This window comes from Aotus nancymaae, unplaced genomic scaffold (assembly GCF_030222135.1).
Source record: "Aotus nancymaae isolate 86718 unplaced genomic scaffold, 86718_ANA_hifiasm-v0.15.2.pri h1tg000016l, whole genome shotgun sequence".
NCBI lineage: Eukaryota > Metazoa > Chordata > Mammalia > Primates > Aotidae > Aotus > Aotus nancymaae.
Window position 1 is genome coordinate 81,815,277 of NW_026988428.1, and position 18,127 is coordinate 81,833,403.

Consider the following 18,127-nt stretch of genomic DNA (forward strand, 5'->3'; position numbering starts at 1 on the left):
TCTGTATTGCTTAATTATCTAAGGTTCTATCCTATCCAATGGAGATTCCAAATTTGCCTTCTCAATTAACTCATGGATATTAGACAAGAGACTTGTGTTCTTTCTGTTGAACAGCAAAATGTGCTTTCTGAAATGTAGGTCATTTGTGGTATCAGGAACAGTGTAAGCTTAAATGTTCCCCAATGTGCTTTGTAGTCATTATTTCTATTCCCATTGACTATTATGGGAGTCTACAACTTTTAGAAATCTTTAAACCATATATATTAATGTTATTATATGTTTTCTGAAAATAAAAATATATGAAATTCAAAGAATTAATACAAGTAATATTAATAATAAAAACAAAATGTACCTTATTACTAAGTCCCACATTTCAGTTTAGGTACAAATACATTATTCAAACACTTAAGTCTTTCAGTTTGGGATTTAAGTTTGTATACTTTTATTTACTGACTTTATCAGTTGCTCAAATAAAATACTAGATAAACAATTATAAAAGGAAAAAATATCTATGTTCACGGAGTCCAGCAGACTAATTCTACTATCATGAGTTATTAATAGATTTCTATCACTTCATTCCACTTTCCATATCTCCATATCCACTGCCTCCATCACGAATATCATACATGTAGCTCTTCTCAAATTGCTGTGGATTTGGTACAGTTTGTCTCTGAACTGGCACAAAACAAGTACCCTGTAGTGTGGTCCCGCATCTTCAAGTGAAGAAGATCAGATTCTAAAGGAAATAATCAAAAATACCTTTTAAAGTTTCATACATACTTGCGATGCATTAGCTTCATTAATTCTTACAGAAACTCTTCGAGGTAGATATTGTTATTTTCTCTATTTCGCAGATGAAGAAGTAAGACAGAGAGGAGTCTTGGTTGTTCAAATATGTCCAAAGTTGTATGTAATAAGTAGGTGGTAGAATCTTTGGAAGATGCCATGATATTCCCATTTCTCAATAAGCCCAACACAGTTTATGCTTTCTTCAGCATTAGGATAGATCACTATTTCTTTAGTTAGCACCAGATGACATAATTATCTTGCATGTATGACCTTGATGTTTATTAAATTCATATCTTTGAAACTACAATCAAATGTCCTGAAAGATGATTGTGCTGCAAGAGGCATGTGAAAACTAAATCTAAGTGTGAAAGTATTAGGATCACTTTCTCATCATTGGGCATTTTCTCTTTGAGTGAAAAGGCAGGCAGAATTGCTTACTCTCTTTTATATTTTTCTTACTTTTAAAAAAAAAAAAACTAATAGATACAGTTTAGCTCATCTAAGTTAAACATTTATGAAATTTTACTCTAATTTCAGAGTCTACTGTATTGAGATTAGTATGTCCAAAGACCACCCTGAACTGTTGGGAAGAACCCCGGTGGTATTATCTAGACTGCATAATTCACATTTGAGGAAATTGCCTCTGTGAATTATTTTGTCTTTAAATAGCATATATGTAACACTTGAAAATCAAACATCATTTATTTTTTGAGTATGTCTCTATTTGTTTAAAGAACAATTCAATAAATAAAAGGCTGATAATTTTAAGGATATAGCTCCTCAGCTATTTCAGAATTCATTCATTACAATTAGCATCCTTGTCCATTTCTTTAATATTCTGTTTTGAAATACGGCCATTTCCACTGTGAGGGCTGGTGCTATTGAAAATATTTCAAGAGGAAGTACAGTATGAACAAGATTTTAAAGAAAGGATTGAACTTAAATTTGTGGGAAGGATGGGGGAAAGACACCCTATAGCAGAACATTTTATGAATAGAAATGTGGAAGCAGACGATAACCAAGTGCCATAACCCACTCATCTGCTATCTCTGTGTTATACCCAGCAGCCAAGGGCTCTAAGAAAGTGTCACACAACAGAACAAACATTTGTCACTAGTTCCAAATGGGGCACCCGAATGGCCCAGCAATGGTACATTTCTGTAGCCATCCCTCTATTTCACTCTCCATAACAATTGGCACCCTAACCTCTCAAGGATAAACCTCAGATTACTCCTACCAACTCCCTACTTTAAACAGATGACCATACCTACTTTCTTGAGAAAATAAAATCATCAGAACAGAGTCTACTTTTCTACCCAGTAAAAGTCACACACACTCTTCTTCCTTCCTTTTATAATAGAAGATCTGTTTTTCCTTTCTGAAGTCAGTCCTTCCATCTGAGCTTTGAAGCCATTCCCCTCCCACCTTCTGATGAACATTATACTATCAATAATTCATTTTTTTTGCATGTTCATCATCTCTCTCTCAAATGATATTTTAAATAAGCTTGTCTCTCCAAAATTTAAATAACCTTGCCTCAAAATCCCTAGGCTTCATGCCATTTTGCTCGCCTCACATGCCATTTTGCTCGCCTTTCCTAGAGGAGTTGTCTATAAACTCTTGATCTCCATTCCTTACCTCTTGTTCAATCTGTAACCACTTGATTTGGCTTTATTCTTCATTACTTGATAAGATCAACAATGACCTGATATGGCTTGGCTCTGTGTCCCCCCCCCCAAATCTCATGTTGAGTTGTAATCTCTAGTGTTGCGGGAGGGACCTGGAAGGAGACGATTAGATCATGGGGGCAGATTTAACCCTTGCTATTCTTGTGATACGCAGTGAATTCCCATGAGATCTGGTTGTTTAAAAATGTGTAGCATTTCCCCCTCACCTGATCCACCATGTGAAGATTGTACCTGTTTCCTTTTCATCTTCCACCATGGTTGTAGTTTCCTGAGCCTCCCCAGCCATGCCTCCTGTACAGCCTGTGGAACTGAGTCAATTAAACCTCTTTTCTCCATAAGTTTCCCAGTCTCAGGTATGTCTTTATAGCAGTGTGAGAATGAAATAATACACCTTCAGAATACTGGACCTAAAAATATTTATTCATCATTTGATTTACTTGCAAATTTCAACAATGTTGACTATTCCTTCCTCAAAGTATCCTCTTCACATGCTTTATGTAAAGGATCATCACCCTCTAGTTTTTCTCCCTTTCTTGATATCTAATTCAAAATTATTTCCTTCTATCAAGTTACCAAAAGATTGATTTCCCAAGATTCATCTTAATGATTTTCTCATCTCACTCTATGGTTTCCACCAAACTGGTATCATCTATATTATCTATGTCAAGGCTTTTATCAATATCTATATCCAGAGAATTCACAATATTTTAAATAATACTTTTTGTTTTGAGATAATTGAAGATCCACATGCAGTTGTAAGAAATAATACAAAGAGATTCCATAAATCCTTTACTGATTTCCTCCAATGGTAACCTTACAGAATTAGAGTACAATTCTCACAACCAGGATATTGATATTAATACATTCAAAATACAGAACAATTTCAACCTCTTAAAATTGTTTAGGATTCTTTGGGTTGCCCTTTTGTAGCCACACTCACTTTCCTCTCACCTTCTTCCCCACTCCATTCTTATCCCCTGACAACCACTAATCTGTTTTTCATTCCTATATTTTTGTCATTTCAAGTATGTTATATAAATAGAACCATGCAGTATGTAATGTTTGTTGATTGGCTTTTTTCATAGAATAATTCTCTGAAGATTCATCTAAGCTGTTGTGTTTTCAAAGTTATGTTATTTTATTATTCTGTGATATGTATGTGTCACATATTGTTTAACCAAACAACTGATTGAAGGACATCTCAGTTGTTCCCATTTTATGGCGATTAAGAATAAAGCTACTGCAAACAATTCATGTGTAAGTCTCTGTGACATATACTTTTCTATACAAAAGTATAATTGCTGGGTTGTATGGTAGTTGCATATTGTTGTTGTTTGTTGTTGTTTCTGTCATTTTGACAGAAAGAAACTGCCAAGTGACTTTCCAGAGTGACTGTACCACTTTACATTTTCACCAGCAATATGTGAGTAATCCAGTTCCTCTACATTTTTGCCAGAGTTTGGTACTGTTATTATTTTTTATCTGGCCATTTTGATAGGTGTGTAGTGATGTCTCATTGTGGGTTTAAATTGCATTTTCCTAGTGGTTAATAATGTTGAACATCTTTTTATATATTTGTTTACCATCTGCAAGTCATCTTCTATGAAATGTCTCTTTATGTCTTTTGCTCATTTTCTAATTATGTTGTTTGATTTTTATTGTTAAATTTTGAGAATTTTAAAAATATATGCTCCAGATACTGGCACTTTGCTGGCTATGTGGTTGACAAATATTACCTCCTAGTTTGTAGATTGTCTTTTCATCTACTTATTATTTTTCACAAATTTTAAAATTCTTTGCATAGCCCTAAATCTCAAAGAGTTTCTCCTATTTTTTCGAAAAGTTTTATAACTTTACATTTTATATTTAAGTCTGTGATACATTGTAAGTGACATTTTATATTAGGTATGAGGTTTGGCTCAAGGTTTATGCTTTTACATATGAATGTCTAATTATTCCAGTATCATCTCTTCAAAAGGCTAACCTGTCTTCACTGAATTGCTTTTACAAGTTTGTAAAAAAATCAGTTGGGCATGTCTTTGTATGGGTCTGTTTCTATACTATTTATTCTGTTCGATTAGCCTGTGTGCATTTTGCCACCAATACCATTTTCTTACTCAGCTGTCTCTGACAGTACCATAGTGGGGTACTGAAGTGTCACATCACAGTCTGGTTGGAGTGGGAGTCTTGGCTGCCTGCCTTGCCCTTGGCTGGTGTAGGGGAGAAGTGGTGTCACAACGTATTCCCTGATATTTAATTGCAATAGAGTGGTTACAGTCTAAAAGTGTGCTTTTTTTTTTCAGCTGCCCCTTTAAAGCAGGCTTTTCTTTGGGACTTTTTGGATTGCCTACTTTAGCAGCAAGTATTTCATGTCTAGAATATATTAGGCAAAAAAGAAAACCCAGAAAACTCACCTCCATGTTGTTTATTGAGTCCTGACATCCCTAGGTAGTCTGTCTTCTTTATGCCTGTCAGAGTCACCTTATGTTTGCTTTGTATATAATTTTCAGAGTTCTTAATATACTCATTGGGAGGAACAAGGAAAAATATGCCTACTTCATCCTCCCGGAATCAGAAGTTTCACTCACAAAATTTTACCTCTGACCTAAATCTTTTCTCCATGGTCCAGAAATGAGTATCCTCATTTTCATCTGTATTTGTGTGTCTCAAAGGCACCTCAACTATAACTTAAGCTCAAAGCTGAGCCATCCCTGAATGTTGCACTGCAGTCTTCCTGCCACACAAGAAAAGAAGTTAAAGTTCTTCTTGGTACCTCTTCTCCCTCCCATTCTAACCATCATGAAATCCTATTGATTTTTTTCTTTGAAATATGCTTTAAGTCTTCCCACTTCTCTGTTATCTGTATGCCACAACCCTAATCTAAGCTATTATCATATCTAATCAGAATCTTTTGCAAAAGTCTCTGGTCTGATCTGTTCACATACACCCTCCCTATTCCACACTCTTCTCTGTATTACAACTGAAGTAATCTTTTCAAAATATGATTGTCGTTATTTAGTAAATTGATATTGCTTTTAGAACATTGATTTTTAAAACTCTTTCACCTCACCTACAGGCCTTGCACAAATCTATTATAGAAGCTCAATAACTGTTTGTTGATAAATAACTATAGTGTATTTCTCCCTGACTAGATTCAATTCACCTAATAGAAATATATCCTAAAACTTTATGTATCTTCAGTTCAGTGGTAATGATAATCTTGGTATTCTAATGACTATACAAAGAGATTATATATACAGTATGGCTAAAAGGAAAATGTGAAAGTAGTAATTGTGCTGCTATTTCTTTTTGTTTTTTGTTTTTTCTTTTTTTTTGAGACAGTTCCTTGCTCTGTCTGCCAGGCTGGAGTGCAGTGGCACAATCTTGGCTCACTGCAACCTCCCCTTCCCGGGTTCAAGCAATTCTTGTGCCTCAGTCTCCCGAGTAGCTTGGATTACAGGTGTGCATCACGGTGCCCAGCTAACTTTTGTATTTTTTGTAGGGATAGGGTTTCACCATGTTGCTCAGATTGGCCTCGAGCTCTTGGCCTCAGTCTCCCAAAGTCCTGGGATTACAGGCATGATCCACTGTGCCCAGCCTCCGCTATTACCTCTATGAAGTGAATTTATTTGTCTTCTTGATAATTATTGTCTGTAATATAAATGTGTTTACCTTTCTAAGTATATACACATTTTTGAACTACCAACTGACTTCTCATCCCTATTGGAAATCTGTAAAATATTCACTCTCTGCATTTTAAAAAATAATAACTTCAAGGAAAAAATGGTCATAAGTTAATGAAAATATTAACTTTGACAACAAAATGACAGAATCATTGCAAATATGTTTGTATTGTGGCCTTCCTGAATAAATGTTAAATTATTACAAATTCTTCACTATGTAAGCTATGTTTATTTATCTTTGCATTCATTGCATATGATAGAATAACATCAAAGTATTGTTCCCAATGTTAAGACTATATAAAAGGAAGGCGGAATACTTCCTCTGCTCTTGAAAATTATGCAGGTCATTTGGACTAAAAAAAACAAAAAGACTTCTGATGCTGACAAGGGTTGGGTTAACTGAAAAAGACTTATAAGAAAAGATTTTTGGTCCTGATCTCTAAATCAGTTTTGACATCAGGTGAGAAAGAGAGAGAAAACAACAACAACAAAAACAACATGACCAGTAGTTACAATATGAGTAAAAGGTGCAGAAGCAAGAACAGGTGGGACTTTGGTAAGCAAAGGCAAAACTACTAATCTAGAATAAAAAGAAAGCATAGTCACAACAAGAAGTTTCTATCACTTATTTCTATAGCTATAAATAAGAGATTTTCAATATGTAATTCAAAATGTAATCCCAGTATAGACCACGAGAGATCAAATAGTTTAGAATCTTCCCTTTTGTCGCAACCAATTTATACCTTAGATTTATAAGTAATGCTTAAATTTCAGAAATAAACTTCAATACATTAATTTTATAATGTAGGAATAGGTTTACATTTCAGTGGATTGACAAATTACATTCCAAATGAAATTTCTATGTCTTACAGGAATAGATAAGATTTTGTTTCACATGTGTGAGGTTTATTTTCATTTATAGGCAAGTTTAGGGTCATTCTGAGATTTTTAAAAAATTGCTTAGAAGTGAGCCATGAAAATAATCATACAGAAAAAAAATACAGCATTTTATTTTGTTGGATCCACTAAAAATTTAGACTATGATAATGTTTAAACACAACTGAAATTTGTTTTTTCAATATTACTTTATATTTTATTTAATTTGTATATGTTTCTTTTGTGCATTTAACTTTCTGTTATGGTGTTTCTGTATCTGATTTCCAATAATGGTGACCATGGACAAAAGAAATGTGTTATCTCATGAACTTGAGCATAATTACAGAAACCTTCCAAGAGAAATCAAGTTGATCCATCTTAATTCTCCTTAATGAAAAGATAAAAGCATATTTCTCATATAAGGATAAAAAGTTTCAGGAAGTTGTAAAAATTAAGACTCTTCCAAAATTATTTCCAAAGTTCTACTCAATATGGTAAACACAGCATAGAGAGTAGGGTAGAAAAACTATTAGAAAACTATTGCATATAAATTTAAGATTTTTTTCTGATTATGAAAATCTATGATATTACTAAAACTCTACTAAAATGTTGGCAATAGTGATAAGTGAGTGAGTGTTATATTAAAAATGCTATCAAATTCAACGATCCACTTACGGATTTATGCAGCAAGAGAGGTTACATGGAGTAACACAGAGTAAATTAAACCTTGAAATAAGAATGAGATTTTACTGACAGATTTTTGAAGAGACAAGAAAATTTAGCGATAACAAGGTTTAGCTCTAAGAACACTTGGCTGTTTGCAGACAATGCTATTTAAAATTTGTTGAGTGCTTATTACATGCTAGGCTGTGTTCTAAGCACTTGCACGTGCTATGACCCATTTGATTCTCTCAACAATACCAAGAGTCGAGTACTCTCATCTCCATTTTACAAAAAAGGAGATTACAGCATGGAGAGAATAAGTCACCCAGGATCATAGGACTACCATAGTAAGTGGTGGAACCATGATTTGAAACCTGGTCAACAGGGCCCACAGTCTGTGCCTCTGCACAAAGCCTCTCTCTAATGTGAGCAGTTCACAAGTGTGCCACCCTCCCTATGTGTCAGGGATTTATGTACATGTACATTTCCTAAGTTAATCCTCACAGCAATTCTAAGAGTTTGGTGTTTTAGAGATGAAGAAATAGAGACACAGCAGGTCCAGAATTAGAACCTATGCTGTATCTCATGTTTTCAACATCTTTTCTCCCAGCTTGGCCAAAGTAAAGAACTTGTAAATAATTCATAGAATATAGGTTGGATAATTCAATGAAGGCCAAGTAGAAAAGGATTTTAAACAAAAATTTTAAAATTTAGACATGATACTTTAGACATAGTCCTCAGTGTATGTATGTGCTCAATATATTTTGTTGAAGAAATGAATGAATATAAACAGAAGTGAAGGTACTGGTATTCCAGGCTTTCCTCCAGACATGGTAGCATGGATTACAAAATAAAATTTCTAAATAAAATAACCATAGCAAAAAGCTAGGGTATTTATTTTCTTTTAAACATTTTGCCTGCAATTAGAGTCCACTGTCCGAGACCTGCCACAAGTTGCCGAAGTTGTAGCTTTCTCATATAAATATCCATACTACTGAAAGTTCTCATTAACTGACAGATTAGTGAAAATTTTCACTCCATTGTATTTTTACTAAAATAGCTAAGCATGGCAACAAAAAGAAAACAACTATGTTTCATTATTTACAAAAATAAGAGTCTCCCCAAATAATCCATGACTTAAAATTGCTACTTGGTCTAACCTTTCACCAAATTGGTGTTAAATTGGCCTAAGATACCTAAACTCTGTGTTCTTATTCACTGAGTGATAATTCCTCAAAGAGGGATGTTTCCAATCCTCTATCTGCTCTTCTCTGTTAGAAATGCTAATACTTCATCTCAGGCCTATCCATATCTTAAATGACATGAGAAAAAAACTGAAAAAGGTGGGGGAAATGGGACCATCTTCTCTCTGGTCTTTTGTATTTTTATTTTTCCATCCTTAGACTACAGTGGTCAGTATTACTTATATAATAACATGGTCTACTCATATTCTTCCTTTCTGATCAGTATGTTTACTGGGTCTAGTGTGAAATAACATATAGCTATCTTTTTTCCCCTTCACTAAGCATATGCCAGTGAATTGGTAACATTTGCTTTTTTCTTAACTTTTGCCAGAAACTTTTTTCCTAAGGGTCTTCATATAAGGAAATTTTTTTTCAGAAAATGTACATTTTATAAAGATTGAATAAATATCACCTACACTATTAATTGGCCTTCATGTTACTTTTAATGAATAATATTCCCCTCTAAATGTAATTTAAACATTTCAGACAATATAGGTTGACATTGTAAAATATCATATTCTTTTCTCTCTATTGCATCCCAGTTATTCAAATCCTACAATTAGCAAGTTTCTCAAGCTGTCTCACAATGAAGGAAGTTTATCTATTACAGTAGAGAAAAAAAAAAGAAAATTCAAATGAAAATAAATTGTTATAACTGCCTGATCTAACCTGACAAACCATTTCTCTTCCTTTGAATGATCGCTACTGTTTTTGGTTTATAGGGACCGAGCTCCTTTTATTTTTACTTCAGAGATGGAATACTTTATTACAGAGGGTGGGAAAAACCCACAGCATTTTCAAGATTTTGTGGAACTTTGCTGTCGTGCTTATAATATTATCAGAAAGCACAGCCAACTACTCTTGAACCTGCTAGAAATGGTAAGTCCCCTGGGAAAAAAATAATAATAATAATAAGCTTCATTTATGTCTCTGCTTTAGTAGTCTATTTTTGCTAATGGCTTGGAGTTCCCCCAAGGAGCTATTAAAAACAGAAATGAGTAAGCAAACTAAGATTACCACTGTACAGCTTATAAACATATTTCTTAATAATTTAATATGTTAGTTCAGAGTTATTGTCTCAAACATTCCTATTCATAACAATCTGGATGCATTTAGGGGTTATCCCACTATATTTTGACTAATGTTCAAGGACAGTAATTTAAAAATAATGCCTTCAATCATATTGGGCATTAGTATCTTTCAAAAATGCCTTATAATAATGTAGACAGTCTAAATGTAGACCAGGCAAGAATTTTCCCTGGCTCTCCATTCCAAACTCCACCTTTGATCACTTGCCTATTTCCCACATTAAGAAACTGAGGGTCAAAATTGGAAAATGAGTTGCTAGCAACTCAACTTTTAGTGGTATGGATTAGGTGTACTGAGTCATGGTCCTACACACTCTCTTGTGACCAACAGGGGAAAATTTAAGGTTTTATTCCATTGTCCAATTTAAAGAGATGGAGACCAGATATGCACCATGAAGGAAGAACAATCTGATAGAAATATCTTCTAGGAGAGGGATATAGTGATTCCTCTAGGCACATACATACACCCTAGTGATTACAGCAAACTATACATGGGAAACATACAGTTGGTCTATCAGCATGGGATTTGGAGTCTATGAAAAATAACTAATTCAGAGCTTCCAGATGACAATAATTCTACTAGATATTAAGGGCACAAACTTGGCAGGCAGACCTTTCTGGGTTTCAATCCCAGTTTGGCATTTTACTGGCTACTTTCTTCAGGACATGTTACTTAACCCCTAAAAGACTGTTTCCTTATCTATTAAATGAAGATAACATCTACCTTGTAGAGTTAATGAATAAATCACCTAATAGTGAATTGTTTGCATGGCCCGGGCACTGTGCTAAGTGCTTTGTGTGTATTAATTCATTTAAACTTCATAACCCTAACAGATCATTAATATAAAGCACTAAGCACAGTGCTTGCCATTTAGTAGACTTCAATTCATTTGTATTATTATACTAGATCCTTGTTAATTTATAAGAATATTGTTTAATGTAATATCCTTTAGTCACAAGTTTGCTTATATTTAAATTAATTTTTATTAAACAAAAGTTAAAATTCCACTCTTCAATTTCACTGGTCACATTTCAGCTGCTCAGTAGCCATGTTTGGCTTAACCATATTGGTCAGCACAGATAGGAAACTTCCATCACCACAGAAAAGTTCCATTGGTTAGTACAGAACAAATGTTGACTTCGTTGAAAGGAAGATGTGATTTGGATTCTTGTTTTAACATTCAAACAACATATTCACCTTACTTCTCTCCACTTTGCCTTGAAAGACAATTATCTCTAAAAATATTATAAACACGTCTTTCATATGCCAAGATACTAATTTCTTCTCGTGTGAAGTAGATATATAAAGTTCTACCCATCTCCAAAATCTTCAAGTTGGCTTTTCAGTAACAGCCAAGGATTCTTATTGGTAGATCTACATTCTGTCTCTCAATTCTGTTAGGCTGTATTGCAAATATGAGATGACTTACAGTTTATAATGTGTCTGTAACGCACACACACACACACACACACACACACACACATAAACCTACAAGGACTAAGTCTGTGATTTTGACCTCATTTAGATAATAAATATCCAGGTAGTATCAAGTCTACTTCTCCCGGGACTCTAGCAGGCTCTAGCTTATGAATTCATGAGCTCTCGAGTGTTTACTACAGGCCAGAAACTGCGAAGCATACATTAACATATGAGACCCAGAGTCCTAAAATTTTCAATTTAATGAGGAAGATGAATTTTATTTACATAAGAGATCAAGGTGTCCAGCATTTCTAAATGCCTATAATGCTGTAAATAACTACATATGATGAGTAGTACCAAATTGCTTTAATCTGCTCCAGATATTTCAAAAATAAACAAAAATAAACCCCAAACAGAAAAGTACAAATATAAGTTATGCTCTTTCTCAGGTAACACTAAAATTATGCTGATGAAAACTGAGCATGTTAAAATAATATGAAAGAGCAACACCTTGGAAAAAAGTAGATTCAGAAAGCTATCAGTAGGCTTTTTTTCTCTTGTTTAGGAAACTTTTCTACATATCTTAACAATGGATTCAGCATAAGAGTTATAATCTATTAAACAATTACCGAGGAGTATATATAGTGGTATTTTATTTAAAAGAAGCTATATGGTATTTTAATCATAGGTATTGAAATGATTTCTCATTAATGAGTTGTTGAAAATTTCTGGAATATAGTATATCCAAAAAAATTTCTGTGCTCTAATTATTCAGCTCTTTTAGGCTAAGGAAGAAAATTTGGCAGTGGAAGCCACTAATTCAGAGTAAACATATAATCTTAGATTTAGGTTCTCACAAAATTGCAATAGAGATCAGAAGCAATGTGGGCCAATTAAGCTAATGAATAAATACATGTAAATCAGCAGTGTGTTATTACCTCAGTTTCTGGTCATTTACCTCTCAACTCTCTTCTCAGTTGTATATCCTATGGGACTCTATAGATTATCAAAGCATTTAGTGAAGGATTTAGGACCACACTTTCTTTGGTATAGCTTCTTATAAAATAAAACCAAGTTTAAATGTATGAAATACTATTTTCTACTTATGTATATAATCTATTTGTTAATTCTGTCTCAACCTGACTCTTTTATGTCAAATTCTTTAAAAAGAATTCACTCTACTTACCATGACCCAGTTACAACTTGAGAAATACTTGACATGGGTCATAAATTTTATCTTGGGCAAATGGTCAGTCCCTGGGATCGTGGGGCACAAGCATTTGGTGGGTCCACTACGGAGTTAACGGCTCATCCTTGGTAGAGTGCACCATGTTTCCAGACATCCATATTGCTTTTTATTTACTCCTGGGAAAAGCAGGGAAAAAAGTAATCTATGAAATTCCCATCTTGCTTAAAAGTAACATCTGTAGGAGACCCAAGAGTGTTGCCGGCTGAGTTCACTAAAATAAAAGCCCGTGTTTCATCAGCTTTTCTCTCATTAAAAAATCAATATCAGCTATTATGGAAGGCTCCCAGAGAACACAGAGACCATTTGCCCACTTTAAAATGTTTATCACACCCATTATTATATCAGATATTTCCCATCAGAAATCTTCTTAATTCCTTTATGTGATGGGAAGAGTGTCTGCTTCTCCAAGCATAACTATTCAAATAGGTTAGGACTTAGTAGGAAGAAAACAGAAGTAAAGACTTCAGAAATGTTCCTGACCTTTAGAAAGGGACATATCTTTTCATTACCTGGATCTGTTCACTTCCTGTTCTAATCTTCCTTTCCCTTTGCTATTGCCCCAATTAAAGTTAATACCCAGGCAGTCTAGAGTAGGAGGCACCTGAACAGTGTGGCTAGGGGTCAGAGAAGAGACATAGCTAAGTGCACCCAGCTAAGAGGCCATCCTTACTCCATGATTTACAGAGTCAACACTCAAAGTCTCCCCTCCAAGGAATAGAACACATTAATAAGGGCAAACTTGGCACGTGTTACCTTTAGTTAGATATGGTAGGGAGAGAACTATTATAGGTTCATCTGCTTTGAAGCAGTCTGTACTTGGCAGTTAGTGTGTGTATGTGTGTGTTATGTGTGTGGGTGTTGGCAAGGGAATGAGTAAATGTAAGATCCACTTTCCACAGAAATGTTTGATAGAGTTCTAATCAAGCAGGTGTGAATTCAGGGTATCCAGAGAAACTGGAATCCATTGCAGACCCTACAAAAGAAGTCTGTCCTTAGAGGATGGATAGTTATGCTCAGAAAAGCAGACACTCTTCCCCAAGTGGTTCTTAATACAGAACTAGTAAGATAAAAGTTAATCTAGATTCTAGTGGCTATCAGGAATGTGTCTTTCTAGTGTCGATTTTGTTAAGTTTAGTAGTCAGCATTGAATTTGCTAATTGTAGGTTTTCATTGCCTAATAGCATCAAGTATTTTTTCCTCTCTTACTTTAAACTTTTTAGATTCAGGGGTACATGTGAAGGTTTATTACATAGATAAACTTTTGTCACCAGGGTGTGTTGTACAGATTATTTCATCACCCAGATATTAAGCCCAGTACCCACTAGTTATTTTTGCTGCTCCTCACCTTCCACCCACCCTCCCCCCTCAAGTAGGCCCCAGTGCCTGTTGTTTCTTTGTGTTCATGAGTTCTCACCATTTAGCTCCCACTTATAAGTGAGAACATGCAGTATATGCTCTGTTTCTGCATTAGTTTGCTAAGGATAATAGCCTCCAACTCCATTCATGTTCCAGCGAAAGACATGATCTCATTTTTTTGTAAGGCTTCATAGTATTCTGTGGTATATATGTGCCACATTTTCTTTATCCACTCTCTCATTGATGGACATTTAGGTTGATTCCATGTCTTTGCTATTGTAAATAGTGCTGCAGTGAACATTCGTATGCATGTGTCTTTATGGTAGAATGATATACCCAGCGGTGAGATTGCTATGTCTAGTAGTTCTGCTTTTAGCTCTTTGAGGAATCACCACACTGCTTTTCACAATGATTGAACCAATTTATACTCCAACCAACAGTGTATAAGTGTTCCCTTTCTCTGCAACCTTGCCAGCATCTGTTATTTTCTGACTTTTTAGTAATAGCCATTCTGACTTGTGTGAGATGGTATCTCATTGTGGTTTTGATTTGCATTTCTCTAGTGATCAGTGATATTGAGCTTTTTTTCATGTGCTTGTTGGCCACATGTATGTCTTCTTTTGTGAAGTGTCTGTTCATGTCCTTTGCCCACTTTTTAATGGTTTTTTTTGTTTTTCAGTTGTAAATTTGTTTAAGTTTCTTATAGATGCTGGATATTAGACCTTTGTCAGATGCATAGTTTGCATATATTTTCTCTCGTTCTGTAGGTTGTATGTTTACCCTGTTGATAGTTTCTTTTGCTGTGCAGAAGCTCTTAAGTTTAATTAGATCCCACTTGCCAATTTTTGCTCTCATTGCAATTGCTTTTGGTGTCTTTCTCATGAAATCTTTGCCTATTCCTATGTCTAAGATGGTATTGCCTAAGTTGTCTTCCAGGTTTTTATAATTTTGGGTTTTACATTTAAGTCTTTAATCCATTTTGAGTTGATTTTTGTACATGGTGTAAGGAAGGGATCCAGCTTCATTCTCTGCATAAGACTAGCCAGTTATCCCAACGCATCATTTATTGAATAGAGAGTTCTTTTCCCACTGCTTGTTTTTGTAAGCTTAGTCAAAGATCAGATGATCATAATTGTGTGGCCTTATTTCTGGGCTATTTTGTTCCAAAGTGCCTATTTTTGTACCAGTATCATGCTCTTTTGGTTACTGTAGACTGAATCAGGTATTTTTTAATTCATTTATTCATGCATTCATTATTCCAGACATTTATTAAAATCTAGCTATTTACAAAGCACCATGCTGGGCAGTGTATACAATTCAACATTAAATACAAACCCGGTTCCTGTTCTGAAAGAACTTAAGATCTAACATGACAAACATACATAAGAACAAAATACAATAAAAGCTAGGAAGCAGTAAGTACTGTGAAAGAAGTAGAACCAAGATATGATTGTACAAAAAAGCAGTCATTAAATCTCATCAAGAGATCAGTGATGCTTCGAGGAGGCAGATGTGTTTAAGCTGAGCCTTGAAAAAGAATTTCAGTAGACAAGGAAAGAGAGAAAAAGCAATTCTGGCTGAGAGAAAAATGTATGTGTGGAGGTTTAATGAGTATGAGCATGACGTGTAGGAAATGAAAGTTAATCAAGTGTCCCCAGTCTGTGCTATAGATGGAAATCTCTGTAGAAGATGAGGTTGGAGTGATAGGTTACAGTGTGATTATAAAAGATCAAAATGAGAATTTTAGACTTTAGTACCTAAACCTTTGAGAACTAGAAGTTTGTATGCTTATAATGAAGAAGTACCATCATCTAGCTTGGATCTTAGGCAGATAACAGAGGTTATATAATTAAGGAGAAAGGATTGGAAAACAAGAAAAAAGTTATTCCAGACATCTAGACAAATGAAGATGAAGGGCTGAATTAGGACAATGATAATAACAATGAAAATGGGGAGTGAATACAAGAGACTGCTGAGGAGTGATTTTAATAGAATTAAGTGATTGATCATAGGAACCAGGAAAAGGAGAGAATCAAAGAAGATAAGAGTCTCTTGTTAGTTGAGCAGTGGTGGCAGTGTAAATGAAACAGAAAAAGAAGGAAAAGTTTATGTCAGAAGAGAATTTGCTCTAATTTAGATATCATGAGTTTAAGATGCTAATAGATCATCCAGGAGGAGAGACAGTTGACAACTCTCCAGGAGTCCCTCATCCATCTACTTGGTTTCAATGATCATTTATATGCTAATGACGGCCAAATCTGTATTACAGCGCGTGCTTTGGGTCCCTCGCAGCCCTCTCAATATGTCCAATCTATCTCCCAGTTTTCTCAATTCTACTGTCTACATTTATTTAAAATCCAATGACTGATCTTAATTCCTAACCAGTCTCCTAATCTAGCCTCTTATTGGGCCTCATTTTAGTCCATTTTCCATATGTAACCACAATAAGCTTTCAAAATACAATTAAATCTCTTACTCTCATGTTAAAACACTTAAAGAGCTTTCTCTTTTTTTTTTTTTTTCTGTACTTTAGGATAGAGTACAAAATCCTTAATGTTGCCAGAATGTCTTACCCTACTTACCTTTTCTTTTTTTAAAAAAAAAAAACTTTTCCTCCCCCTCCCCTACTTGCCTTTTCATCCCCATCTCTTGCTACTCATCCACGTAATACTCAGTTCCAGAAGGCCAGCCTGTATTTCCTTCTGCAGCCACATTAAGACATCTTGCTTTCCTTTGTACGTCTCGCTTTTCCTATATATGCTGCTTCCTCAGCCTGGGTGGGGATGGTGGAAAACAAGAATAGTTTTTAAACCATTCTTTTTCTCATTTGAACTTTATCAAGTTAATCACAATTTCACCCATCTTCCAAAACAATATCCTCACTTTACCCTTTGTTTTAAAGATCAACAGTATTATTATTAACTTCTTATTATAAGAGGGCCTTTATTCCAGAGCAGTAAATAATTTATTATATTAGTCATAGAGGTACTGATAACAGTGTTCTTTTTTTGCAAAGTTCAAATTTAGTTTAGAAAATTCTATTATTTTCTCAAAAAAAATTGTCTACAACTAAAAAGATCATAATTCCTTCAGTCTACACTGTAATACAAACAAAATATCTTCCTGAAAATTAGCAGAAAAATACCGTATACAATTTATCCTTAATTATTTATTGCCTTAGTAAATACATTCACCATTTATGTGGGGAAAATTGTATTCTTATAGTGAGAGTCAGGGAGTCATAAAAGAAAAAGGATTAAGAACCAGAGGGGTGAGTTTTATACTCTATGTTTACACATCATTTGACCTAGACATATCACTTACAATTTTCTGGAGATTAAGGTTTTCTTCTTTACAATGGGTATTATTTTATAATTTCTGTGTAATATTTTGTAATACATAGAGCTCTTTCTCATTTTGGATCTATTTAAAAATGAGAAAATAAAGACTCAAAGAGGTTAAGGAACGTTTTCAAAATCACATAGATTTTAAATGGTGGGTCCACAAATTCTCACATGGAGATAATATTATCATGCTTACTTTACTGGTTTATGATGAGAATAAAACTGAATTATGGATCTACAAGAATTTTACCAATCACAGTGGTTCTTTTATTGTAGATGTTATTGTTGTTGTCTCTACTACTTAATAGGAGAGGTTAAAAAGCATGAACTTAGATGCTTTCATGTGTATACACTGAAAGACATGCTGTGCAAACTTGGGTTTAGATGTCTCTGAGTAGAATTAATCAAGTAAGCTTGATTTTATCTGCATTTATTCTGTCTTCTTTTTTGCTTTGTTTGTTCTTGTTGTGGTTAAGATGCTGTATGCAGGACTGCCTGAGCTAAATGGAATCCAAGACCTGAAATATGTATATAATAATCTTCGTCCGCAAGACACAGACCTGGAAGCAACAAGTCATTTTACCAAGTAAGATCAGCTATGAATGTGTGGGCATGTGTGCATGAATGTACACAGACACACGTTCCACATTGGAGATGATTTCAGGTTGACCAGTCATTGGTATGAAGCTGTTGTTTCTAGAACAAGCTTGTGTTCCCTTTTCCAAAG

General features: G+C 34.5%; 1 protein-coding gene across 2 annotated transcripts in view; it reads left to right on the plus strand.

Annotated features, from left to right (window-relative positions):
• PIK3C2G (phosphatidylinositol-4-phosphate 3-kinase catalytic subunit type 2 gamma) overlaps positions 1-18,127 on the plus strand; it is a 419,361-nt gene that overhangs the window by 303,794 nt on the left and 97,440 nt on the right. For both annotated transcript variants that reach the window (XM_064377719.1, XM_064377720.1), the window contains 2 exons: positions 9,666-9,822; positions 17,877-17,986. In XM_064377719.1, coding sequence (XP_064233789.1) covers positions 9,666-9,822; positions 17,877-17,986 — 267 coding nt within the window. The remainder of the gene's footprint in view (positions 1-9,665; positions 9,823-17,876; positions 17,987-18,127) is intronic.